The sequence below is a fragment of the Etheostoma spectabile genome, chromosome 9 (genome assembly GCF_008692095.1).
Source record: "Etheostoma spectabile isolate EspeVRDwgs_2016 chromosome 9, UIUC_Espe_1.0, whole genome shotgun sequence".
In the NCBI taxonomy this organism is placed as follows: Eukaryota; Metazoa; Chordata; class Actinopteri; order Perciformes; family Percidae; genus Etheostoma; species Etheostoma spectabile.
Genome location: NC_045741.1, coordinates 32,897,821 through 32,925,519, shown reverse-complemented (window position 1 = coordinate 32,925,519; position 27,699 = coordinate 32,897,821). Strand labels below are relative to the sequence as shown.

Sequence of the window (27,699 nt, the reverse complement as noted above, 5' to 3'; positions counted from 1 at the left end):
TCTCTCAGGGAAAAAGGAGTGGTGTGGATCTGCCTTTACATTTCATTTAGCTTGTGAAAATCAGACACACAGTGTAGTCCATTTTAATAGGTTCATCATTTCTGAAAACTTAACTCAGAGTCACCCTCTTACCTGTAGAAGCAGCCCTATCTGTAAACCCATTTCTCATTTAGGGGAATTGCTCAATGACAATGTCTCTGTGCGTACATCTGCAGATTGATTACACAAACGGGCCACATGTTCCATCCCTGCTCTTTAGCCAAAGTCATTTGTGCCAATGTCAAAAGTGATGAATGTGGCGCCTATGTGAGAAAGCAGTGAATTTTTATAATGTATTAAAGAGGAGCGAGAGTGCGAGAAGGCAGGCAGCCAGGGAGGGATGGAGAACTCGAGCGGAGCTGAAAAAAGTGGGCTGTCATGCTGTAGTGCTGTGCTGTAGGCAGGGGACCTCTGTCGCACACAGTTTGAGCCCCTGCTTCACATCTTTACTGGCAGCTTGTCTGTATTTCCCTCAGATATCCAGCCATAGCCCCCCAAGAGCTCACAGCCATCCAGCAAGGCAGCAGAGCTGGCAGACACAATATCCAGTGACTACTCTGTCAAATGCATCGTATGGCACTGTACTGTGTGTGTGTGTGTGTGTGTGTGTGTGTGTGTTGTGTGTGTGTGTGTGTGTGTGTGTGTGGTCTTGTTATGCTATCTTTGTAAGAGCCAGTTTCCATCGTAGACCTTAACATAAAGGACATTGTTTCTATTTGAGGTCACTTTGGTTTAGTTTTTATAGGGGTCATTTAAGAGTAGGATGAGAAAAGTTTTTGCTGTTTCTCACCAAAATGTGTTGTGATGGCTAAAACGTGTGAAATGCATTTCCTTACAAATCAAACATCATTCTGAACTTTTTGAAACCTTGGCCAATTACCGCAACCAAAAGTCAGTCACAGAAGAGTGTGAATGTGTCACACAGCATGCATGCAGTACACTCTATGTCCTCCCTGTACAGGTATGGTGGGCCGCCACTCAGTTGAACATGTGAAGCCAAAATAAGGTTGGCTCTGTAACGAGTGACTTGCTAGAAGTGATATAGCCTTTAAAATGCTACATTGCTTGTAAGGAAATAATGGAGTAACAGGCAAACCAGCCTTAAAAGTGACCTTTTAATATAAATGCTGTGCAGTGGATCCATTTCATGTCAATTTAAAACTTCAACAGTCAACATAGGGGAAACACTGACATTTGGACTGGGCATACCGCTTTTTGCAGTGAAAAGACATATTTTTTCGTCACCTGCATACTAACGCATGTATATGTGCATGCCGGAAAATAATTCAAGTCATTCTTGGAAATTTTTGCTTTACCCTTACCTTGGAAAAAAGGCCTATCAGGGAAAATGCAAATACAATGAATGTCTTTTAAATCATGTTCCAAGTTGGAAACTAAGTCAAGGTTTCTTGAACTCCATTCAATTTTCAAATAACATAAGCTTTAAAAAGTGTATGTTTTGCAATTTAAGTAAATATTGCATATTTCTACGCTCTCTTCTAGACCATTGAAAACCTTTGGGTTGTAGTTAGGGTAGTTTCGATTTGCCAGATCATTCTCCACAAGCTAGTGCGTAGGGTCTGTCTAGTCCACACAGCATTCCTGGATGGGAGAAAACTTGCTCTGGTTTATTGGCATTTCTTTAAACCCATCACTGTCGGCATGGGCGGCGCTGAGCTCCAAAGGGAGCCGCTGCAAAGTAGTCTCAGCAAGGAACTTGTTTTGGATGATCTTGTACGTTCAAAAGTGTGAGAGCAAACTCAGATTGGACAGATAGTCTAGCTAGCTGTCTAAATTTAACATGCAGAGAACTGAGGCGTAGTTATAGTCCTCATGAATCCAACAAAGGAATTGGACATCGGGAAAAAAACACGTTGTGGATGGAGACTAAAGTTTTAAACTAAAGGTAGGGAAACAGCTGTGTGCTGCTCTTTAATATTCATCTGGATCTTACCTAACATTTGTTTTACTAAATTTACTAATTAAGAATCCCCTATACTTATATCATTAACTCATTTGTCTTGTTATAGATTTTAACAGATTTATTTGCTGCCCTCTCCTTATTTGTACGTCTTGACATGCTTCATATGTCTACTAAGTAGTGAGTCTACGTTAACTGTACTACAGGGGCTCAATTATTTTAACTTAGGGCATGCTAGCGAGTCATTTTTGTGCACCTATTCCTAGAACCGATAAAATACGTACATTTTCACCAAACTTCATGTGACCGTCAATATTGGTGAGTTTTTGCCCTCAAAAAGGCAATTAATTTGCAGAAAATAATAATAATTCCTTCAGTTTCAATAGGGCCTTTGCCGCTGTCGGTGCTCGGGCCCTAATAAAACGAGACATGAAGCTGTGTGAGGGAAAACTGGATGCTAATGACATGTCTGAAAGGGGAAATAAAAGGATGGAACAAGCCTAGTGTGAGTGGCTCTTTGCAGGCATGGATTGGCCATCTGGAGTGCCGGTAGATTTCCGGTGGGCCTGTCTATTTGCGTGGGCTGAATGGGCTGCACTCCGGTTCAAAACGTTTTTTTGATTGGCCCATAAAGAGAAGAGAGATCGCATGATTGGCCCACTTGTGTGTCTTTCATGTGAACACTGGCCTCCACATTCTTGGTCTTTGACTAACCGGCCCATAGAGAGGAGAGGGATCACATGATTTGCCCATTGGTTTGTCTCTAATCGGAACACTGACAAATCACATCTTACTATGGCCTTCTTTCATCCTACCATAGAGAAGGAGCACATTTAAGTCCCGCCCCCACCGGCGGTAAACTCCACAAAGTGCTGGTGGCTAGCTAAAAACATGAGATTTAAGCATGTCTAACTATTGTTTTAGCACCCTTCTACCAGAGAGGACAAGTTAGCTAATGTAAGCTAATGTTAAAGTATTAGTATTAATTCGGTATTAGTATTAGTATTGTAAAGTATTAACGACAGCGAATAGTATGAAAGACTGAAATGCTGCGTAAGGAGACAGGTTGGGGTGGTGGATGGGTCAAACAACAAGTCCAGCCCCAGAACGTCAAAGAGTGACACCAAGAGTCCCGACTGAGCGCATCTAAATATGAGGAGAGTTTTTCATCAATACCAAATGCCAAAGGCACCTGACCGAACGCTGCTTTTTGACGCAATGGGAGTGAGAATGTGTACGATTTTAACCCATACCACCATCTTTTTCTAAAGATTTTGTGCTTAAGCCTAACCAAATAGCGTTAAAACCACAACCGTTATGTTCTCTCATTTAGATGTGAGGATGGAAAACACTCCTTTGGGTTGTATTTCCTGCCACCGTTGAATATTTATTTAAATTGGGTCATTTCTGTATTAGAAATGTGAAATCATTTTAGAAGTTAGTTCCTTCTAGACCAAGAAATACCAGTAAATTGTACTTGCTTCGCTTCCCATGTCAAGTGTTTTTTTTTGTCATTTTAACCATAACTATGTTTATCCGTGACTCAAGTTGTGTTACACTTTTTTTTAAAGTCCTGTACACTGTTGTTCAGCCATGTTTCCACAAAAAGACAAACACAGCAGTCTCTGAAATGGAGTTGGGAGTTTTGTTGAAGTTGGATGTAGTACAGTTGAGCGTAAAATTTGCAAGCAGGACGGATGGGTTAGGTGGCCGTCCAGCGTTTGCTTTCCACCGAGCCCTCGTTCAGCGTTCTTCGTTTTCGATGTCCCCTTACCCGGCTAGCGGGATCAAGCGACACCGCAGGCTGAGGTGCAGGTGATATAGTAACACTATTTGGAAATTCTGGGAGTGAGGTCTCACCCTTTATTGTCTGGTTGAAAACATGCAGAACTTCCTCACTACTGGCTGTAGTCCATAGGCTCTGGGCAATTGGACAATTTTTGCATCATCAGTGTTTTTTTTCCAGACACACAATACAGCAATCTCTGGTTTCAGGGGGACATGAGGGAGGGAAGCACGGCCATTTGAAAATAGTACTGGGTTTCTACTGATACAAAGCTTAATGGTAATCGGTGAAGTATCCCTTTATGGATGCAAATTTATGAAAGGCTCCTATGGGTCTATTAGAGGGTAGAAATGATCAACCTTTATTGTCGTATGGTTTGGAAGACTTTATGTTGAAATCACCTTTTAAAGTTTGTCTTTTCTTTTTCCTAGAACGAAAGAAGATTACTCTGACTGTTGGAAACCAGCTGTCTTACAATAAGATCTACAATGTTGTGGGGTACCTAAAAGGAAGAAGAAACCCAGGTTTGTGCAAATGGTCTGAATTAAAGCAGTTTCTCACTAACCCAGTATTTGACAGACCAGTCATAAAGAGTGTTTTTAATCTTTTAGCCAGTCAAAAGTAAAAAAGTATACTTGCGTGTTCACTTAAAGTACTGTTCACTGTTTAAGTTTATCTTTAGAGAAGCAGCAAAAACAATAGTAAATATCTGGATGAAAATCATCATTATACACAACACAAAAAAAGTTGACTGAAAGTAACTTTAACATTACCTACATTAACATTAGCTCATTACATCGCTTGACATAGTTTAAATATTCCCACCAATTCTGTCCAACTACTCATCATCCAGTGTAATATTTGGATCACTCACCCATGTCTTCAAGAGGACTGACCAGGCTCCATCCGCCATGAAGCCTTATGACCATGGCCCGTTAAATTTGTATCGTTGATTTAATGATTTGTTAACAAAAACTGTATAATGGATTACACTCACTTTATTTTTATTCTATCTTTTCAATGGTGAATATTTTCTATTCTATTTCATTCCTTTCTGCCTTCTATTATAGAAAAAACATTCATGAACTATTTTCTGACTTCTTAGATGTCAAACAGTTATTGGAGTTAAATTAATAAATGAAATAAGAAAAAAAGCAGAACCTTAAGTTCATCAGCTATTCTCTGCCATGCTGGAAAGGAAGGGATTTTGAGAGCTGTACGCAAAAGATAGTCAGCTGAAAGATGCTTACTAGCTCTGTATACCTGTAGAGTAAGGTGATAATTCTCATTAATTTTTCATTTTAACGTGGGACCTCTTTGTAAGTACATAGTCATTCTATCCATTGTTAATTCAAAGAATATTGATTAGTGGAGCTTTAAAGAATGTGTGCATGGGCGTCAGTTTTGGTTTGAAATGGGCTAGGGACAGAAACGCATTGGGAAATGCATTTTCAGAAGTGCTGGGTACAATGACACATTTTTCCCTCTCTTTTGAGCAGGTCATGTTTGGAAAGACGCTTTCCTGTGGCCTAAAAATGTAAATGCATACAAATGTATACAAAAAAGTGATGAAGAAGAAAGCCTTAAGTTTTCAACAACAACAAAAAGGTGTTGCAGTGTTGTTAACAGAGAAGCGTGTAGCCAGCGCAGCAGCAGAGTGGCTGTGTCTGGGCCTGCCCTGTGGGCATAGAAATTTTTGTGGATTTGTTGGCCTCAAGAATTATAAACATAATCAAGAATTACATGTGTTATTAACTTTGTTATTCATTTTTTAAGTAAATTGAGCTCAAAGTTTTAGAAAAAAGTGGTGGGTACAAAATGACTCATGAAAAAATGTAATAGGTACGCGTCCCCACCAAAATCAACGCCTATGAATGTAAATGTGCTGTATTGACTGTTTTCCAGTCTTAACAACTGCTCAAAGCGCTTTTACATCTACAGGAAACATTCACCATTCACACACATTCATACACTGTGGCCGGGGCTGCCGTACAAGGTGCCACCTGCTCATCAGATATACATTCACACACATTCACACTCCGATGCGCAGCACCGGGGGCAACTCGGGGTTCAGTGTCTTGCCCAAGGACACTTCGACAATGACTGCAGGGGCGGGGATCGAACCACCAACCTTCCAATTGGCAGGCAACCGCTCTGCCACTGAGCCACAGCCGCCCATACCCGGGGCTCGCCTGACTTGTACGACTCTAACTTCTCTCTGTCTTCCTGTTTTTTTTAGTTTATTCCAAGGCAGATCTTTTCTTAATTTTAGCCCATTCATTTTATGCACTGATGATCAGTCTTGAAAGGTTAAACGTTTTGACATATTGGGATATGTATTAAATGTTACATTTTTTTCTCACTTTTTCTGTCTTCATTGGTCTCTCCCCCCCCCCCCCCCACCCTCCCAGTCCAGTCTCAGGTCATTTCCGAACACATTATGTCTTTTTAATGTTTAAATGGCACCCAGCCCCTTCTGCTTAGCTGTGTCTGCCATTCTCTTTTTAATTGTCATTCTGCACAGGACACCCTTTATCTTGCCCTTGCCTTGCCCCCACAGCCATCCTCATCCCCCGCCCTCGACATGTAGCAATGCATCGCTACTGTACCTGCCCTGCCCAGTCTCTGGGGGAAATTACCTTGCTGATTTACAGTGTGATATTAGGCAGCCATAATGGTCCACTAAAGCAAATAATATGGGCCACAAATCTCTGGAAGTAGTGACACTTTAACTAGTTCTTGGCGTTTAATCATTTGTCTGTTCTGCACTAATTTATCTCAACCCTTAATAGAATGAATATTCATGCACATTTGCTAAGGTTTTGACTCATACAGCCCACAACAACAATATAGAGGGCCATTTTGAATGCATCTGGATTACTATATGCAAAGAATACTTAATGAAATAATGTTGGCATATAAAAGGCATGTTTAAGGTGTACATATTTGAAATACTATTCAAAAGATAACTTCACCTTTTTACCTTTTAGAAGTCTGGAAATTATTGCCTCTTTAGAAGTGCAATACTGTTTTACCCTACAAGCTTTACCACCCTTTGCCAATCACAGGGGTGTTTTGCAAATTTTCAAAAGCTCAAATTGCATCCAAATATTTTTGTAGCTTCCCAAAACCAGGAATATGACATGCAAGCCCAACTAAGTTGAGAAAGTATGCACGATAAGTGTGTGCTGCAATCCCCATTTGTACAATTCACCACATCTTGCCACTATCTGGCGGCAAGTTTTTTGCCTTGACTTCAGGTGTGACCACTCAGAACAAGTATAACCACATTTGCCTGTGTTCAGACTATAATAGCCCAACAGATACTTTCGGTTTTTGGAGCAGAAACTGAAATCGACACTTGGGAGTTAAAAAATCCAATTGTGATAGTTTCCACACCTGATGGTAATTTTTTAAAAACATAAACGCATAAAATAACAGACACATAAAATAAAAAACACATATGGATCCTTCTGATTTTTTTTGTATGACCAATATACATGCAGAGACATTTTACAGTTGAAAAATCTTCTCCGTGTTCTCTGATCGACACTGTTTCTAAATGACTTTGAACCCAGTGTGCCATTTCTAAATTGCAGTTACTTATGGCCTGATATATGCACTAAAATCAATGTATAAGTCCAATAAGCTAATAGCAGATATATTAGCCCAGTGAAATGATCCCTGTAGCACTGGTTCAGACTACACCGCCTATAAACTAGTTTGTTTGAAGCATACTGAACCCTTCATGTTCCATCAATGTTCTAACTTTGACAGAACATCCTGTTATCAGACCGCCTCTGCTTATGTATCAGCTTCACCGTTGTACTTGGCAGCATACCATCCTCTCATACACTGCCCACCTGTGTGGTCCTCTTCAAGGTCTGGTAATTAAAATTACATGATTCGGAGATAAGCTTGCCAGCTCCATCTTAACTGTAGAAGCAAAAGAGGAAGGTGTAAAACTGTGACAGGGAGAGGAGACATTACATTTGTGATACCAAAGATTGTCAGCTAAAGCTAAAATGCCATATGGTAAATTGATCATGAACTGGTCACAGACGGAATCTACATTACAGTAGGATACATTAGTGAGTTTACCTTTAGAACAGTCAGACAATCAGACTATGCCTCTTACATGTTATATACTCCATCGTGTCTGCAGATTCCTGTTTTGGTAAACCCATCCCTGCAGATTTTAAAATGCAGTGTCTAATGAAGGATTATACACTGCATTTTATGAGCTTGAGTAGTAGTAACAGAAGCAGCTAGCCGGAGAATTGCATTGCAACGTTTCTCTCAGAAATAAACTGCGGTCAAGCTAGCCATCACTCGCATCTCTGTGATCAAACCAGCCACCACTAAAGTTGGAGACAGACACAGACAGAGCAGAGAGAAGTTTTGGCAAGCAGACCAGACATAGTTATGTTGCTTGCAAAGCAATGTCTGGAAAAAGAACTGAATGAATGAATAAAAAGAGCTGGTTTGACTATGGAGATGCAAGAGACGGCTAGCTTGACTGAGTCAGAAATATGCACTAGTCCAGAACACACAACCTTCTTCCTGTACTTACTTTACCCTCTCCTTAGACACATCCCACCAATAAGCAGAGTGAAAGTTCTTGGGTGGATTGTAACAATGCATTCTCATGAACAGGTTTGTACACTATTGTACGAAAATGCATGCACACCGATATGTATGAAATACTACAGAAATAGGTGACCGCCGGCTGGTCCGTGAAGCCGGCTACAGAGCTCTGTGAAATGATGCCGAATCAGGGGCAGTTGGTAGTTCAGTTTACCCGAGAACAGGTTACTGGTAGGCGGCTACAGAGCTCTGTGAAATGACGCCGAATCAGCAGCAGTTGGTACCCGATAAATTATGACTTTTAACTGGGTACAGGCCACCGCGAGTTGTGTCAGACATTAGAGTTTAGGCAACAAAAGGTCAGCGACGTGTGGCAACAACAGTTACATTTAGGCACCAATACAAAACAGTTAAGATTAGGAAAAAGAGTTTGGTTTGGATCAAAACATTCCCGGGACAAGGACGGGTGTTTCCGGGGTGAAATTATTTTGTTTTCCCCAAGAAGCTAAACTCCGCTCCGCGCATTGAAAGCGCTGTGTTTTATGATCCACCCCTCGACCTGACCTCCTCCCCATGCGGTTTGTCTAGCTTTCTTATACAGCGGCAGTCAATGTTGTGCATACAACAACAAAAATGTGGATTGCTTACAAATTACAGTGCATTGATTTACGTAGCCTTTTGTACAAATGGTTTATGAGAACAGCTTGATTGTAGTGATGCATTTTGGTTTGCTAGGATATAAGTGGTTTATTTAAACTGCAATATGTGAATCCTGAGCAATAAGCATACCCATAAAAAAACATATACAATTATGACTGATTTCATGCATTTTACAATAATGGTTGATTTACCCTGGAAGCTGCTCACAGTGCAATAATATGTTGTCAGATTATTCGGCTAAGCTAGCAGGCTTCTCTAAGCACCTCTTTTCTCAAATAGAGTCATCAGCGCTTTGTGTTGGAGTGATGAGCTTTGCTCTGTTCTTCTTGTTGCCTGCAGGAAGCTGCTTTGTGCATCCATACTCAAAACTGTCTTTGTAGAAAATGTAAGGCATACAAAGAAGCCTGGAGCATTCATGTTTTTGTGTGAACGTGCGTGAGTGTGTTTCCTGAGAAAACCTCACTTTTCCTGAGCTATAGTTCTGAATATTTTTATTTTATAAATCATTATTCACCATTTATCTTTTTCCATGTGTTTCTTCATTCATGTCACATGTCTTGACATAATGACCTAAATGCACTTCAGTGATCATTTTAACACAAAAAGAAAATAATGTCCTCATATCAATGATTGTCATGGGCGATTCAGGGGGTACAGGGGGAACACAATTAAACTAATTAAATCTAAATACAATACACATTTTCTATAAATACACTTTTTTTAAATATTACCAGTGCTAGTTCCATGGTATCATAATTTTGGATAGTCATCATGGAAACAGTTATTTGTCATGTGTAAAGCGCTGCATCACACAGGATTTGTTGTTTGGCCACTGCTGTTGGTTCACCAGCTTCAATTTAGGTATCTATCAAATTATGACCTGACAATAGCAAGAAAACATTTATCTCATTCTAGTTTCAGGCATTCTGAGTTATGAAATCCTTAAATTACAAAAACGCATGGTTCAATCCCTGCCCCTGCAGTACCATGTTGATGTTTCCTTGGGCACTGAACCCCGAATGTACATGATATACAGTATATCTAACATTGTGCCATACAAGCGTACCTTGTATGGTAGCCTCAGCCCTAGTCTAGGAATGTGGCGGGAAGGGTTCCTGCCGGTTTTAACTTCATATTTTGAGTAGTCATTTAAAGAAATGCTTATAAAAAATTTCACCCCTTTACATTTACAAGAACATGTCCTTACCATGATCCACAATTAAAGAAAGGAGCACATACACCTTAAAACTTTTTCATTGAATTCCTTTTTTAATTAACATGGGAACCGTTCAAATTTCCCTTAAATTACTGAAAAAAAAAAAATGAAAAAATGTTTAATTTAAAATTTTTAAAAAATTTAAATATTTACTTTTTTGAAGACTTTTTCCTCAATCCATTTAAAAATTTAATTTTTCCCCAACTTCATTTTTTTTAAATTATTTTTTGGTACAGATAATTTGCCATTTGGGGCCCATTGCTATTTTCCCATATTTCCCAAATGAATTCCCATTCCCTTAAAAAATAAAAAAATTGGGGGTTTCCCTGGTGCCCCTAAACCATGGTGGACCCCAAAGATAGAGGCTTACAGTTTTTTGAAGGAAAAATTGGCACCGCATTGGAAGGGGGTTTACAAATACCAACTACTTCTTAATGTGCAAAAACCCCAAAAGCTTTAAATTTTGGGAAACAAGAAAATGTTTTTTAAAATTATCTAAATTAAATTAAGTTAAAGGACGTTGAACAGGTACAAATAAACCGGGGCTTTTTGGGTTTCACATTTGGATAGAAAATATTCTGGTCTCAACATATTGATGGGGTTTGGGAATAAATGGCAGGGGTCTCTCTTTTTTCCCAAAATTTTTTTCAAAAAAAATGAAAGGGGAAACTCTTAAAAAAAGGGCCTTCCTTTTTCCCAAACTCTGTTTCAGGGGTTTGGGTTCGGGCTGCCACACAATATAAAAAATTGTAAATTGCCAAAAAAAGTATGCACCTGTTTCCCAAAAAATTCCCATGTCGAAAAGCTTTGGTGCCAGGCATGCACCCTACCTTTGGTTAATTTTAAAGGAATAAAATTAAACAACCTATTTCCAACTTTACTAAAAATTTTTTAAAGTGAAAAAATAGCCGGGGGTTTTACCGCATCTTGGTCTTATTTCTGATAACATGACTAACCCCTGGGCTGCCCAAAGGGGCAGATTTCCTTTACTATAACAAAAAGGGAAAACTTTGGAAAGTATAAAGCCATGAAATTTTGGAATCCCTGCCCAGGCTTTGGCTTTCCAATTAATGCATGCCAGCCCTTCATTCAAAAAAAAGAAAATCTCAATTAAAAGTATACTTAAAAAAATTCTCCTAGCTACTAGTCCCCCTTTTTGGGTTATTAGGGGTTACCCTATAAAAACTTTGGGCCGGTACATAGAAACCCCAAAGCTGCAATCCCTATCTCCAGATGTCTCATGCTTTTTCTGGGTGATTTTCAATCACTGTTCTTTGAAAAAATCCCCAAAAAAACGTTAAACCAAATACATCACCTTTTTAAACCAGGCAAACAAACTTGCCATTGGTTAGGGTTTCTTTAAAAGGGACTTAAAGTCCCTGTAACTGTGATCACAGTTGTTTTTACTCATCCTTTATATCTTTTTCCCTCAGAGGAGTAATATCACCAAGATGATAAACCACCAGGACTGGGGATTTTTCCCTATTTACGGGGATCCCTAGCACCTTTAAAAACCCCCTCCAGTCCTAGCCCTCAATTTTTAAATCTCCCAAAGGGCCTGAAAGGATTTTTGACTCTTCAAAACTTAAAAGTTAAAAACCCCGTCATTGCCTCCATTTCAAGTACAGGATATCTTTTTGTCACATTTGTCCGGCAAATCAAAATTCCAAAAAGACAAAAATTGGGCTCCGATCAACCAAAAATTTGGGGGCCCAATATAACATCGAAACCTCCTCCTTTTGCCTTGATTTTCAAAACCAACGGTTTTTTCAAAAATTTTTCCAAATTGTTTGGCTTCGATTTTCAACAATTGTAAAAATCTCCCCCTCTTCTCTCAAAATCCCCCACGGCCCCTGAAAATGGCACCCTTTAACCACTCTTAAAAAAGAACATTTTAAAATCCCCTCCATTTACAACAAATGGCAAACCCCCCCGTTTTTAAGAAAAAAACCCTTAAAAAATTTTTTTTCCCAACAACTCCCCCTTTTTTTGTCACTAAAAAACATTTTTGGGCCTTTTAGTCGGGCTTTTAAACCACACCCAAAACGGAGCCCTGCTCTGGTTAAAGCCCTTTAAAAGACACCCCTTTAAAACCCCGATATTGGAAAATCTAATTTTAGTAAAAACCTTGTCTCATTGCTGCATTTCATCAGTCACTTTTCCATTTTTATTGACTGTTTAAAAAAAGGGGGGTTTTGGATTTTCTGGCTCAGTATTTAAACGGGTTTGAACCCTATGAAATTAAAGGGGTTTATTTTGGTCTTTATAGGAAATTTATGCTTTCAAATTAAAAATATGACGTGCAATTTCCCCCAAAAGGTTTCCTTTCTGGCCCTTTTCTTTTTAACTTTTACATGCTTCCCCTGGCTCATTTGGGGGAAAAAACCCCCAAATAATTTCCCAAAAAATACTTTTTTACAAAACCCTTTTACACCGGGGGACTATAGTCCATCCAAAAACCCGAGTATAGGGCTTGAAAAAATTAAAAAACCCCGGGATGTACCAGAACTTTTTAAATTGAATGAAAAAAGGTTTTTTGGTTTTTGGACAAAAGAGGAACAAATTAAAACCCACGATCAGCTTAAAACGACTTGTTAAAACAACAGACAAACCCCTTGGGTAGTCATGGCCCCTAAAACCTAATTTCAACGGCCACTTTTAAAACGACTCTTGCATGCCATTTGGGAATTTTCCAGACCACCCAGCAGCTATGTTTTCTTTTAAAAACCCGTGTGATTTAAAAAAAAAATTGGGGTGGGGGGGTTTTTCCAACAGCATGGGGGTCAAAAACCTTCAAAAAACCCTTTAAATTTTTGAATAAAAGGCCATTTCGGGGGGAAACCTTACAGACTGAGAATCTAAAAAAAACAAATCAGGATGAAAAGGCTTTTTTTAACAAATTTAAAAAGGAGAAGTTGGAAGAAAACTTTCAAACAATAGGCGGGGGTTTTTAAAAAACGTTGTAGGTTAAAAAATAAAAGGAAAAAAATAATGTTTATCTTGAGGGTTTTAAATTCCCAAACAGTCAATTGGCACGGATTTTAATAAGTTTTATCCCGGGTTTTTATTCCCTTTGGGGTTTTAAATTTGGAAAAAATCTTCCAACCCCCCTGAACCTAGGCCCCTGATTGAAATAAGGGGGTTGATTTCTTTCCTGCTGTCGAAAAATTGCCCCTTTCTTTCAACCATGTCTTCCAGTTGCCCTTAACCTACAAGGGTCCCAAAGATTTGGCCCGCAGTAAATATTTACCCCTTCCAAAAAAAATTATCTTAATGTTTTTCGGCCCTGGGGCCCCTTTATTTTCTCTTGTAAAAGCCCCTTCAAAAAACTGATAAAAAAGTTTTCCTTCCCAAAGACTGCAATGTACTTGACCTTCTTCAGTTCACATATAGAGCTGGCCGGGGAGTGGAAGATGCCACTGCAACCCTTATTAAACCCTGTTTTAAAACATCTTGAAGGAAACAAAACCATGGCAAGCTACTAATTGTTGACTTTTTGTCAGCTTTTAACACAATCCAGCTCCACATTCTAATTGATAAACTTATCAATATTTTAGCTTAGATGTTAACACTGTAGGCTGGATTCTTGACTTTTTAACATCCAGCACTCAGAGAGTGGGGAATTGATATCATCCACTCTGTCACCCCAGGGATATGTCCTTTCCCCTCTCTTCTATATTCCTCATATCGACGACTTCCGAAAACAGCTCGATTTTAAAGTTTGCTGATGACTCTGTGATAGTCAGCCTCCGACATGACAGTGAAAACAGCCATGGTCTTGTAGTTAATGAATTTGTAGATTGGTGTGACAATGCATTCCTACACCTAATGTTCAGAAAACTAAGGACATGCATTGATTTTAGACACAAACCACTAACAACCAAAATACCATTATCAAGGGACAGAATGTAGACTCTGCTGAAACCTATAAATCTTGGGACCATAGTGGATAACAAGCTCAAATTTACTTTCCCACCCTGAAGCGTTATGCAAAAAGGCCAGCAGCGTCTGTATTGCCTGAGGAAACTGTCCAAGTTTCATGTAGACAACTCCCTCATGACTCTTATCACACAGATAGTCAGGAAAGGTAATGCTTTTCGCTCCGACAGTTCCCTCTCCTTATTCCCCGAATTTCAGTCCTTGCCGTCTGGCTCCCGTCTAAGATGTCTATCTGTAAGGAGTAAGAGTTACAAGTACTCTTTTATAACTGCAGCCATTTCCTTCTTGAATAGAGCTCAGGAAAGAAGTCTTCTTTGATCTCTTGGCTACCTCATTTTGTCTCGGTTGTTTATACTGTACCGGCCACTTTATTAGGTACCCCATGCTAGTAACGGGTTAGACCCCCTTTTGCCTTCAGAACTGCCTCAATTCTTCGTGGCATAGATTCAACAAGGTGCTGGAAGCATTCCTCAGGGAGTTTGGTCCATATTGACATGATGGCATCACACAGTTGCCGCAGATTTGTCGGCTGCACATCCATGATGCGAATCTCCCGTTCCACCACATCCCAAAGATGCTCTATTGGATTGAGATCTGGTGCTGTGGAGGCCATTTGAGTACAGCCAACTCATGTCATGTTCAAGAAACCAGTCTGTGATGATTCCAGCTTTATGACATGGCGCATTATCCTGCTGAAAGTAGCCATCAGAAGTTGGGTACATTATGGTCATAAAGGGATGGACATGGTCAGCAACAATACTCAGGTAGGCTGTGGCGTTGCAACGATGCTCAATTGGTACCAAGGGGCCCAAAGAGTGCCAAGAAAATATTCCCCACACCATGACACCACCACCACCAGCCTGAACCGTTGATACAAGGCAGGATGGATCCATGCTTTCATGTTGTAGACGCCAAATTCTGAACCCTACCATCCGACTGTCGCAGCAGAAATCGAGACTCATCAGACCAGGCAACGTTTTTCCAATCTTCTATTGTCCAATTTCGATGAGCTTGTGCAAATTGTAGTCTCAGTTTCCTGTTCTTAGCTGAAAGGAGTGGCACCCGATGTGGTCTTCTGCTGCTGTAGCCCATCTGCCTCAAAGTTGGACGTACTGTGCGTTCAGAGATGCTCTTCTGCCCACCTTGGTTGTAACGGGTGGTTATTTGAGTCACTGTTGCCCTTCTATCAGCTCGAACCAGTCTGGCCATTCTCCTCTGACCTCTGGCATCAACAAGGCATTTCCGCCCACAGAACTGCCGCTCACTGGATGTTTTTTCTTTTTCCGGACCATTCTCTGTAAACCCTAGAGATGGTTGTGCGTGAAAATCCCAGTAGATTAGCAGTTTCTGAAATACTCAGACCAGCCCTTCTGGCACCAACATCATGCCACGTTCAAAGTCACTCAAATCCCCTTTCTTCCCCATACTGATGCTCGGTTTGAACTGCAGGCGATTCTCTGACCATGTCTACATGCCTAAATGCACTGAGTTGCCGCCATGTGATTGGCTGCTTAGAAATAAGTGTTAACGAGCAGTTGGACAGGTGTACCTAATAAAGTGGCCGGTGTATATTCTAGTCTGTTGACTGTGTGTTGAGGATGTCAGAAACGTTGATAAAAGGGGTTGGTGATGTAATGGATGCTGATGTTGTGTACTGTATATAGTATATATTTTTAATATTGGGGGACACAAGTAAAGTTGAAGATGGGTAAGACTGTTCTGCAGTGTATCACATTATCATAAGCTGTTGCACTCATGGGTGTGTAAGTGTTTAGGTAAATTTTGCCAGTGAACAGTAACAGGGGAATCTTAATTAAATATTTTTTTCTTTTGTGTGTAGTTTGTTAAAATGGTGTCTCGGTCTAGCTCACTTTATGTTGACCAAGCAGGGGGTAGCTTCCACGGTGAGGTTCCAACGAGGCTGAGAAGGTAAAGTCACCAGTCTATAGTTGTAGGAGAATACGTAGTGGGAGGCTGTAGGTTTACTTAGGGGTTAAACCCCAAAAGGGAAGAACCTTAATGTTTTTGCTCCAGTTTGTCTCAAATCGCCGTGAGCTGCAATGAGGCAGAAACACGACAATTGGCCCAACGACTGGAAGTGATGTGCATTAGGTTTCAAGAAATGTAAGCACAATTGGCCACATGGTGGGGCTGTAATTAATGATAAAAAGTGGTTTTTGAAAGGCAACGCCACTCACACTGTAAGTCGTAAATGACTGTAAATGACTTGACATTTCTTACACATATGCAAGTCCATGTGCTCTAAAAAAAAAAAAGCCTCTTGGACCATTACGCATTTTTAGACATAACCTGATTCCAATGTGTTTCATGTTAAAATGTTCAGAACAAACTCTGCTTTCTGTACAACATTGTTCCGGAGCAATGTATAAAGAGATAATTTTGCCCTAAAACAGAAATATTTCTCCAATCTCTTGTGAAAACAAACCTACACTCAATTGTTTTGGTGCTTGAAATGAGTTTATAATAGTCTTGGGTTCACAAAAGTAGCGTAATATGTTAATAAAATGGTAAATACATGTATAAAAGGAAATTTTGTAACATTCCTTTTTTTGTATGCAATGTTTTTGGTTAAACATTGCTTGGACTAGCCGGTGCGTCATTTAAAGCATCCCTTGAACTTTTCATGGGACGGCAGGACTACATCGGCTTTGACTACAACTTCAAACTAGAACCCACTTGACTGCTCAGCAATACCAGCTTCTTATGCTTGTAACTGTAGTTTTTGTTTCATCAAATGTGGAAATAAATGGCCTAAATACACATATCTAATACATACATGGCACAATAGCAATACAATTACCTACAACCAAAGAAATAAATGCATGAATTAATCTTCCCTTTTCTTCTCTTTTTATCTTTCTCCAGATCGCTATGTGCTGGTTGGCAGTCGTCATGACAGCGACCAGGGAGGCGGGGCTTCAGCCATCATGAATCAGCTCATCGCGGCACTGACAGAGCAGACCAAACGAGGATGGATTCCAGACCGTACCACTGTGTTTTGCTCATGGGGCGGCTCAGCCCTGGGGAACATCGGGTCCTATGAGTGGGGAAAGGTCAGCAAGCACTAGAACATCTGTTTTATTAAATGTCACCGTAGGGGTCAAAGGTTGTGGCTATATAAGGATCACCATAGACAGCGAAACCTTTTCATTTGTTCAGAAGAAAACTTCTTCTTTCTCCAGCATATGCTACTGCTGGGTCTTTTCAGAAGTTAGTCAGCTAGCAGCCAAATACTAAACATGAAGATAGTCATGATGCTGGGTTTTATTTAGTTTCCTGTTTTATTTTGGTAGGTTCACTTCCCATGTATCACGTCTTGTTTGACTTCCTGTCTTGTGTGTTTTCTCGCCTTTACAATTCTCGGCCCCGCCGTGATGTGTTTTACCAGTGCATCAGCCCTCAGATCACCTGTCTCTCGTTACAATCCTTGTTCCTTGTGCATTCAGTCTGTGTGCTCACTTTGTCTGGTGTCAGTTTGTTGTCATACTTGAGCTTCTTCTCATGTCCCTTAAATCACGCTCCGGCTCCTCCACTTGCCTCCCTTTCTCGTGTCTTAGTCCCTCCCCCTGAGGAGACACGGGAGAGACGCGAGGGAATCATGGGAGGAGAGAGGAAAGGAGGAAATGTGTTTTAGAGGTATAAGACGTCCTTTCTTCTGAAGCGTCTGATTTGGTCACTTGTGATCCCTCCCCTATACTTTTTCCTTATTAATTAATTGAAACTGCTACCTTCTTGTGTCTTCTTCTGAGTTTGGGTCCTGCAACTTTTGAAACTATGACAAAGATAAGATAAGCTTGTACTGACACATATTAAGACTGGCTCAATGAATATTGACTGAATTTTATATGTCATTTTTTTAAATGTAAGTGGAAATGGCCACACCTAACAAATAACATAGAGAAAGCCAGTCAAAACAGTGGGTGTTCCTTCTCTATTCTCTCAAGATAGGATTGCTGCCACAAAAATAGAACAACCCGCCACATCTGCAGTCAGACAATGTTGTTTTTATTTAGCAGGTCTAATTTATGTACACTTATTCATTATTCTTATTCCCACATAACTCAGTTACAGTTTTGTCTGACTATGACTTTAGATGAGTAGAATAAAAACATGTGGCTCACAACAAAAATGTGTTGGATTCTTATGTATACTTCAATAAACTGTGAAATTAGATTAAAATGTAGGTCTTAATTGGATTACATTGAAAGATGAAGATTAAATTACATTACAGCAGAAGTCAAAAAACGATTGCCAAGGACAATAACATAATCCTAAATATGGGAAAGGACTCTTTCTGTGGACTTTAGATAATGATAATAATGCGACAAGTGTGATGACAAGAATTATACTGAATATTATTGGGAGTGATGATGATAACGTGTGTGTGTGTGTGTCTGTGTGTGTGTGTGTCTGTGTGCTCCCTTTAGGATAACAGTGTTGTCCTGCAGAGTAGTGCAGTGGCCTATGTCAGTCTGAACTCTCCAGTTAGAGGGACCGAGACACTACGAGCTACAGCTTCTCCAACCCTGCTGCAACTCACTTCAGACATACAGAGGGTAAGTAGTACTGCTGCTGCTAGCTGATAGCACTACTGTGACCGCTAACATCACTACAACTCACCACGGATGTACAGTAGCTGTGTTTGAAACTGTTCCCTATCAAGGAAATAGTGCATTATATAGTGTGTTCACCATTTTGTAGTGTTGTTCAAATTCTTTGTGGTACATAACATGCAATGTACCCTACATTTTACTCCTGTATACCACAATGCAACGCGGTCGTGTTGAAATGGAAAAACTGAAAAGGAAAAATGGAGTGGACTTAGTTTCTAAACAGTGGAAATGTAACATGTAACATACACTGAACAAAATTATAATTGAAACTCTTCTTTTTACCCACATTTTTTGCAAGCTGAACTCAAAAGATCTAAGACTTTTTCTATGTACACAAAAGGCTTATTTCTCTCAAATATTAGTCACAAATCTGTCTAAATCGGTGTTAGTGAGCACTTCTCCTTTGCTGAGAAAATCCATCCACCTCACAGGTGTGGCTTATCAAAATGCTGATTAGACAGCATGATTACTGCACAGGTGTGTCTTAGGCTGGCCACAATAGAAGGCCACTCTAAAAAATGTGCAAGTTGTATCACACAGCACAATGCCACAGATGTCGCAGGTTTTGAGGGAGCGTGCAACTGGCATGCTGACGGCAGGACTGTCCACCTGCGCTGTTGCCATTTAAAATAAGCCGTCTTCAAATGTGCATCAATTGGTTAGCATAACCAAAGAATTTCTGCACAAACTATCAGAACAGTCCATTTACTTTGACAGTACCCTCAGGGTCGGGACTCTTGGTGTCACTATTTGATGCTCATTGTTGAAAAGTATGTTTAACTGATATGCAGTACAAGAGCGGGAAAGTTAACTTTAGGAAAAGATTGGGTGTGGGGTTACAAAATGTACAATTCAGTGACATGCGGGACAAGAACGGGACATGAACCCCGTTCTCTTGGGTGAAAGTCCTGTGTTGTTTGACCCATCCACCACCCAATCACCCGGCCCTTTCAGTTTTTGATATTACTCATTACTGTTGTTGCTTTTAATGTAATTTTACAGCACTGCGTTAAAGCTGGCGCTATGCCCAGTGCGTTTTATAAAGAAGGTAAAGTGTGATTTTTTTTTTTTTGCTTCGGTAACCCACCCTCAGAGCCACTGATCAAGAAGCAATATTTTACGAGTTGGGAGAGAAGAGGGGAAAGGGTTGCCTGCAATTTACAACTATAAGTGCACAAACTGTCAGCAGTGTCAGGCCAGCTGGGTCAAACATATTCTTATTCATTTTTAAATTAGTATAAAAATTAGTCTTTATCCGACTTTTGGTTGTGCATAAAAAGTGTGTGTATATATACTATATAATATGTGTGTGTGTGTGTGTGTGTATATATGTTATCTTTTTTGATGCAAACTCATGATGACTTGTAAATGCTTTGGGACGTGCATGTGTGTGTGTGTATATGTGTGTTATCTTTTTGACATAAACTCATGATGAGTGTGGGGTCGCAGTATGTAGTCAAATGATTATAATGTCTGGTCAAGAAATTTTAATATATTGTAGACTTGTTACAATCTATTTACATTATATAATTTCAGACCCAGATTTTAGCAGCTGTGCTACCCCAATATTAAAACACACCATTTTGACGTTTTAACCCGTACCACATTCATTTTAGTTCTATCAATGTTCCTAATTTTGCTTCACTTTGCTCTGGCTCCATGTTCTCCTCACGCTCTTGTTGTGCTCTGCTTTCATTTCACAGATTGACACAATAGTTAACACAATAATGTGAGTAATATAATTATGTAAGAAACATAATAACCAGAAATGGCGAGACTTCGACTGTAAAAGTATGTCACCCATTCTGTGAGAGGAGGAGGAGGAAGCCACTCTCAATATGATCTAAAAAAAACTAACTTCACTCTACCTCATCCCACACTTCACATTCACACTCAATCTGCAATGGCCATTCTACTGATTATGTATAGCAGCTCTATGATTCAGCCTCCCAAACTGTCTCTTTATTCCAACCTGGGGGTGTTTTGCAGACATCTTTTCCCCAACTCTCACCGTCTCTTTAAACTTTGAAAACTTTTGCCTTTAAAAAAAAAAAAAAAACACACCTCATCGTCACTTTCTCTCATGTCCTTCCACCGCCTACACCACCACCTCCTTTTTTTGTTCTTCTTCTCCCTTAAGCACTACCACTCTCTCCTAACCTTGTTCCCTCTCCTTCCATCACCTCTTAATCTCCTCTTTCATCAGCAGCAAGCACTGTATCTCGCAACCCTCTCATTTTCCTCATTAAGATCTGTCTCTTACTTCTTCTCTGTCTTCTCTCTTTGTCTCTTCATGTCACGCTATCCAGTGTTTTTATTTGAGTCTTTCGATCACTCATTCTTGGGGAAGATTCATGTTCTTGCCAGGTACCCAGGCAGGTACAAGAGGTCACGAGTGAACAGATTGTGCAGCACAATGTCCCTTTATTTCCCAGCTCTACCATAAACTAATTAATTAGTAGGAATGGCCCAGTCTACCTATGGCATTAAGCTGTAATGAAGCTACAGACAGCCTCTGTCAAAGCCATTTAAATAGAAGAAGAAAAAAGGAGACAAAGAGAAAGTAACTTCTTCTTTCATGAAATATCTTTAACAGAAAAATGAAAGAACTCTGTGTGTACATACATGAAACTACTGACTTTTCTATCACATTCATTCATTCTGTCAGACTTTGTGTTAAGCTTTCCATGCTTGTAGCAGCAGCTCCAATACTATCTTCTTTGAGCCATATGGTTTAGATAAACCTTACGCTCAGATGTCAATCTTACCGCTCATATGTATCCAATGTAATTAGCTACGTTAGTGCTGCTGTAAATACTGCTGTAGAAAAGAGTACTCATTGATTGGCTTTCTGCCCGAGGACAATTTCTTACTTAGCTCGAAACTTTTTCAATTAAAATCTTAGAGTGGTAATTGGTAATTGCCTCTATATGGCTCCATAGGCCCACCTCAATTGATAGCGCATCAATCACCCTTCACATTTTACAGTGTTGTGTATGAAAGCTGGCTTGGCTCCTGACATTTTGGACATAAAACAATTCAGTCACAAGAGAATTATTTAATGGATTTAGTTTTTGGGATGGGCTTTCTTTTCCACGTAGTCAGGATCGTAGGCATAGGACATAGCAGATAGCCGTTTTCACCTTTTCCTCTGTTTTCTCGGAAGTTTACGTTTGAAAACTTTGACCGGGCCAGGCTAGCAGAGTCAGCAGGAAACTGGTGAGTAGATTTCACTATCCAGATGAACGGCTCATAATCATGAGATGGCCTCAGAGAAGGTCTGACTAGCTTGAGCTCTTTTTCTCCACCTATTTCTTCTGTTTACTCTGATCTGTCTATATTTTAAAAACTCCACCAGCCAGCTGGCTAGCACAGTTGGCATGAAGTCGGCGGGAGACTGGCAAGTTGATTTCCCTCACCTGATGAGGATCCATTGCCACATGCCATAACTGTCCTATGTCAACCACCCAAAGCACATCTATATTTGTAAAATAAACATTTCAGCATACGTTTTGCAGAGCTGAATAAGAAGGGACTGGAGAGGTTCTTAGTACTAATGTCAGACATTTCAATTGCTTCATGTACATTTTGACAAGCCTTAAAAAATGGCATTACTACAGGGTATTACTACATGGATGTAGTAGTATGAAAATATAACCTCACGTTTATAGTGACCAAAATTATCACTGTTTTTGGTATTATCACAGTATTTTTAATAGTTTCAGAAAGTGTAACAGTGTTTATTATATTACAAAAATACAGGCAATAGGCTTGTAAAAACTATTGAAAACTGGCTACTGAAACACTGGCTCGCTGTAGTTGGTGGTAAGAACTTGAACCAGAGATGTCTGCCTTTGAGATGCAGGAAGATTTATTTACAACTGAACAGCAACAACATGAAGTTAACTAAGAAGTTGTATTTCATGTTACATGTGAAGTTCGATGTGGTTCTGATATATACGCAAATCAAAATGCACTTTGATAAACATTAAATTACCAAAACTAAATAGTATAGCCAACAGCATATAGAGAAACAATACTAAGAATTACATTGATTTCTCTGTAATAATTAACATAAATGTAACATATTGCTCAGTAACACAAATAAGCCAAATCTATTACAGCACACAAATCCATAACGAAGCAATAATAGCTAAGCATGTGGCTCCACAGGTTAGTCTGTTTACTGTCTATTGCACATTGCTAGCAAATTGCCCTAACACAACCTGAATATCAACACGTGGCTGCACAAGTAATATTAAACAATCAGCCCGTCTATCATCTATGCAATACAAAACACGGCAACAGCAATATTATCAAGGCGATGATGTATCTCTCTCGCTCTCTCCATATAAATGTGACGTCGTAACATGGGCTAAACTTCCGCATTGTAGCAAAACACTTATTGACGATAACGAGGCAGTAAAAACCATGACAGTGTAACAAGCTACAATATAGTTTTAACTTCCCTTCTGGGCTACACACATCACTTCAACAAAGAAATGAAAAAAGATAAAGACAACAGTCCACTACTACATTCTGTCCACTTTTCCCGGCTGAGCCCAATGCGCCTGGGCTGCAACTTCAGGAGCCTCGGACGAAGCTGGGAAGGGTTTTACTTTCCCTCAATAATAAGGATATTTTAAATGAAAAGGCTAATTGTTACCGTCAACATTTCTGCTTTGGTTTACCATTACACCGGTAATTGTTACATCCCTACAACAGATATCTAAATCCTTGGGTGAAGTGAGGGGCGGAGCTGTCAACCGATCACTATCTGGTGGTGAGTTGGGGTGGAGGAAGACTCTGAACAGACCTTTTAATCCTATTTGTGATATTACTGGACAGGATATCAAGGCATAGTTGTTGTGGGGAAGGGTTGCAATTGGGGTGGTTTGGGCATCTGGTAAGGATGCCCTCTTGGCGTCTCTCTAGGCAGGTATTCCAGGCACGTCCAGCTGGGAGGAGGCCTCAAGGAAGACCCAGGACTAGGTGGAGGGATTATATCTCCGCCCTGGCCTGGGAACGCACCAGGATCCCCCAGTCAGAGCTGGTTAATGTGACTCAGGAAAGGAAAGTTTGGGGCCCTCTGCTGGACTGCCGCGACGCAACCAGGGCGATGATGATGGACGGATGGATCTAAAACCTGATTCTCTAAAGATGTTTAAAATAGGGTTTGTTGACCAACTGAGTTGTATGTAGAATTTTACAATGGTGTTCATGTCCTGGGAGTACTACTTAAGGGGGCCGGTGTTCCAACCCAAACTGCAAGCTTTGTTCTAATCTTAACTAGTCATTTTTGTGCCCAAACTTAACTGTTGTCGCCGCATGACAGTTAACTTTTGTTGACTAAACTTAACTGTAACGACATTGTCATGGTCACGGGTACCCGACTCACCTTCATTTTGTCAGTTAAACTTAAGTGTATCCAGCGCTGTCACAACCGTCATCTCATGGTAACCGGTACCTGGCTCACAGTCACTTTTTGTAAGTTTTATTTAACAGTTGTGACAGGTCAGCTAAACTTTGTCGGCTGTCGCTGTAATTTCATACGATGTCACACATATTGTTGCGCATACATTTTTCTTACAAACCTGAGAATGTGTTGCATGCAGGCACAATGCTTTGTCTCTCTAGTGGAGCTGAAGCAGTGGACATTTCAGTCACAGGCTTTATGCAAGTAATTATTTATTAAGTCTGTTTCCATTGTACTATGTTGCATTTTGCGTTTGATGACTCACCAACTTCTCCAGCTTAGGTAAGCGCATTATTGAATTACAAGCATTTTCACTCTGGTTTCCTTATATAGAAATTGAGCGTAAAAAGTAGATAAGTGGAAATGCAGTAACTGACTCTGTTTTTCGTTGACTGGGTAAACAGCCATCAATGAGTACAACTCCAGACCTATTTGAAGTACTGAAGAAATCGTAGATGTTTGCAACAATTCACAGGTCTAGAATCAGGTTCCCTATCCCTAACTGGTGTAACTGTGGCCTGTACTATTCTAGGCCTGAATCAGAAACTATAAACACAACCTGTTTGTCTCCATTTTCATATATTTGTGTTTTAACTGCATTAATGAAACAAAAGCTGTCAATAAATGGTAACACAATTGTTAAAGATTTTAGACTGTAATGCCATTTTATGTTTATTTGAACTATTTGTACCCATCAAGGGGTAGGTGTTGAAAATTAGCTTGAGCTAATTTACGCTAACAGTACGTCAAAAACTGTCTCTGCAACTGTCAATGTTTCTCTGTACTTGACCCTTACAACTAAAATTAAGCAATAAAAAACATAGTAACAGTTTTAAAAATTGCCCATGGATAGCTTATAAAGTAAGAGCATTGGATATTGGAGCTGGGACACATTCTCATGGGAGACTCTCTGTAGCAGCATGCTCAAATGTTTCCACATAGCCACTTGAGTATTGTCTGGAGAACATTTATGTCTCCATCCAGCAAAGGTTTTAGCATTTTAAGAAATAAAAAGTGTCAAATGGATTATTACAGCTCTACATTGTAACACTGTACTAACCCAAGAATCCTCAAATAATCCCTCCTCAGTGTTTTCTTTCTCATTTACCTTCTTGTTTCGCCTTGCCTTGTTGTACCTAATTGTCCATTCGGTGGCAGCTGTATTTCTGGCATGCTCTATTTATTATCTCAAGAGTCTCAAAACTGCCCCAGGCATGCACCCCACGTCCAAATATTTAGTACCACATCTAAGCATGTCGTTAATCATGTTTGCACAATGGCTGTAATACTTCCTACTTATCAGACTTTGCTTGGTCTTCCAAGTTGAAATACTTCTACACTGATAGTTTTGGAATGGGTGCTTGGGAACCAATTATAATGCAACTAGATACTTCCTTTGTTGGTGATTTACACAAAGAGGGGGACAACAGGGGGTTGATGGACAAAAAGAAGACAAAAGGAAGAGAAACAAGGGTCAAAAGAGAAAACAAGGGAGGTTTTGGCTGAAAGAATACAAAATAAATGGAGAGGAGCTTGCGCTTTAATTGGGTATTGTTCCAGAGATGTATGTTAGTCTAGTCTCCGGTCGGAGTGTGGGTGGCTTGTAGCAGCTTCCTCAATTTGAAAACAAATGGTCACCAGACAGCGCATTGTTAGACTGAAAAAAGACCAGTGTTGCAAATCCTTCATCTGCCCTCCCTCCAACAAATGGCCATGGACCTGTGATTATGTTTGTGTGTGTGTGTTTGTGTATTCTACAGGTCTAGTTGGCTACTGTAGTGTGATTTAAACTTTAAACTCGTTGTGGGGACCCAAGTTGTTTATAGTGCATGCTATGGTGGATCCCATTCACAATAGGCCTCAGTTCATTGTCATATAATCCCATACTGCCTCCCATGTTTGTCACATGGAGCTCACAAGATTAATAGTACTGTATGCAACCTTGTTTCCCTCTAACCATGTCTTGTGGCAATTTTCCTATTGAGTGAGAGATCTGTTTTTATTGTAAAGCACATACAGTCCAATGAATCATCTGACAAAGGTAATGCTCTACAAAGTCTTTAAAGACAGTTATATACAGTGCCTTGCGAAAGTATTCGGCCCCCTTGAACTTTTCAACCTTTTGACACATTTCAGGCTTCAAACATAAAGATATACATTTTTTATTTTTTGTGAAGAATCACCAACAAGTGGGACACAATTGTGAAGTGGAACAAAATCTATTGGATATTTGAAATTTTTTTAGCAAATAAAAACTGAAAAGTGGTGCATGCAAAATGATTGGGCCCCCTTGCGTTAATACTTTGTAGAGCCACCTTTTGCTGTGATTACAGCTGCAAGTCGCTTGGGGTATGTCTCTATCAGTTTTGCACATCGACAGACTGAAATTCTTGCCCATTCTTCCTTGCAAAACAGCTGGAGCTCAGTGAGGTTGGATGGAGAGCGTTTGTGAACAGCAGTTTTCAGTTCTTTCCACAGATTCTCGATTGGATTCAGGTCTGGACTTTGACTTGGCCATTCTAACACCTGATCGTTTATTTGTGAACCATTCCTTTGTAGATTTTGCTGTACGTTTGGGATCATTGTCTTGTTGGAAGATAAATCTCCGTCCCAGTTTCAGGTCTTTTGCAGACTCCAACAGGTTTTCATCCAGAATGGTCCTGTATTTGGCTGAATCCATCTTCCCCTCAATTTGAACCATCTTCCCTGTCCCTGCTGAAGAAAAGCAGGCCCAAACCATGATGCTGCACCACCTTGTTTGACAGTGGGGATGGTGTGTTGAGGGTGATGAGCTGTGTTGCTTTTACGTCAAACATATTATTTTGCATTGTGGCCAAAAAGTTCGATTTTGGTTTCATCTGACCAGAGCACCTTCTGCCACATGTTTGGTGTGTCTCCCAGGTGGCTTGTGGCAAACTTTAGACGAGACTTTTTATGGATATCTTTGAGAAATGGCTTTCTTCTTGCCACTCTTCCATGAAGGCCAGATTTGTGCAGATTACGACTGATTGTTGTCCTGTGGACAGACTCTCCCACCTCAGCTGTATTTCTCTGCAGTTCATCCAGAGTGATCATGGGCCTCTTGGCTGCATCTCTGATCAGTCTTCTCCTTGTCTGAGCTGAAAGTTTACAGGGACGGCCAGGTCTTGGTAGATTTGCAGTGGTCTGATACTCCTTCTATTTCAAAATGATCGCTTGCACAATGCTCCTTGGGATGTTTAAAGCTTGGGAAATCTTTTTGTATCCAAATCGGGCTTTAAACTTCTCCACAACAGTATTACGGACCTGCCTGGTGTGTTCCTTGGTCTTCATGATGCTCTCTGCGCTTTCAACAGAACCCTGAGACTATCACAGAGCAGGTGCATTTATACAGAGACTTGATCACACACAGGTGGATTCTATTTATCACCATCAGTCATTTAGGACAACATTGGATCATTC

General features: G+C 40.1%; 1 protein-coding gene across 1 annotated transcript in view; it reads left to right on the top strand.

Moving 5' to 3' along the window:
- Positions 1-27,699, top strand: part of LOC116695372 (inactive N-acetylated-alpha-linked acidic dipeptidase-like protein 2) — a 483,781-nt gene that overhangs the window by 253,137 nt on the left and 202,945 nt on the right. The window contains exons 8-10 of the mRNA XM_032525593.1: positions 4,178-4,270; positions 17,035-17,222; positions 18,597-18,725. Coding sequence (XP_032381484.1) covers positions 4,178-4,270; positions 17,035-17,222; positions 18,597-18,725 — 410 coding nt within the window. The remainder of the gene's footprint in view (positions 1-4,177; positions 4,271-17,034; positions 17,223-18,596; positions 18,726-27,699) is intronic.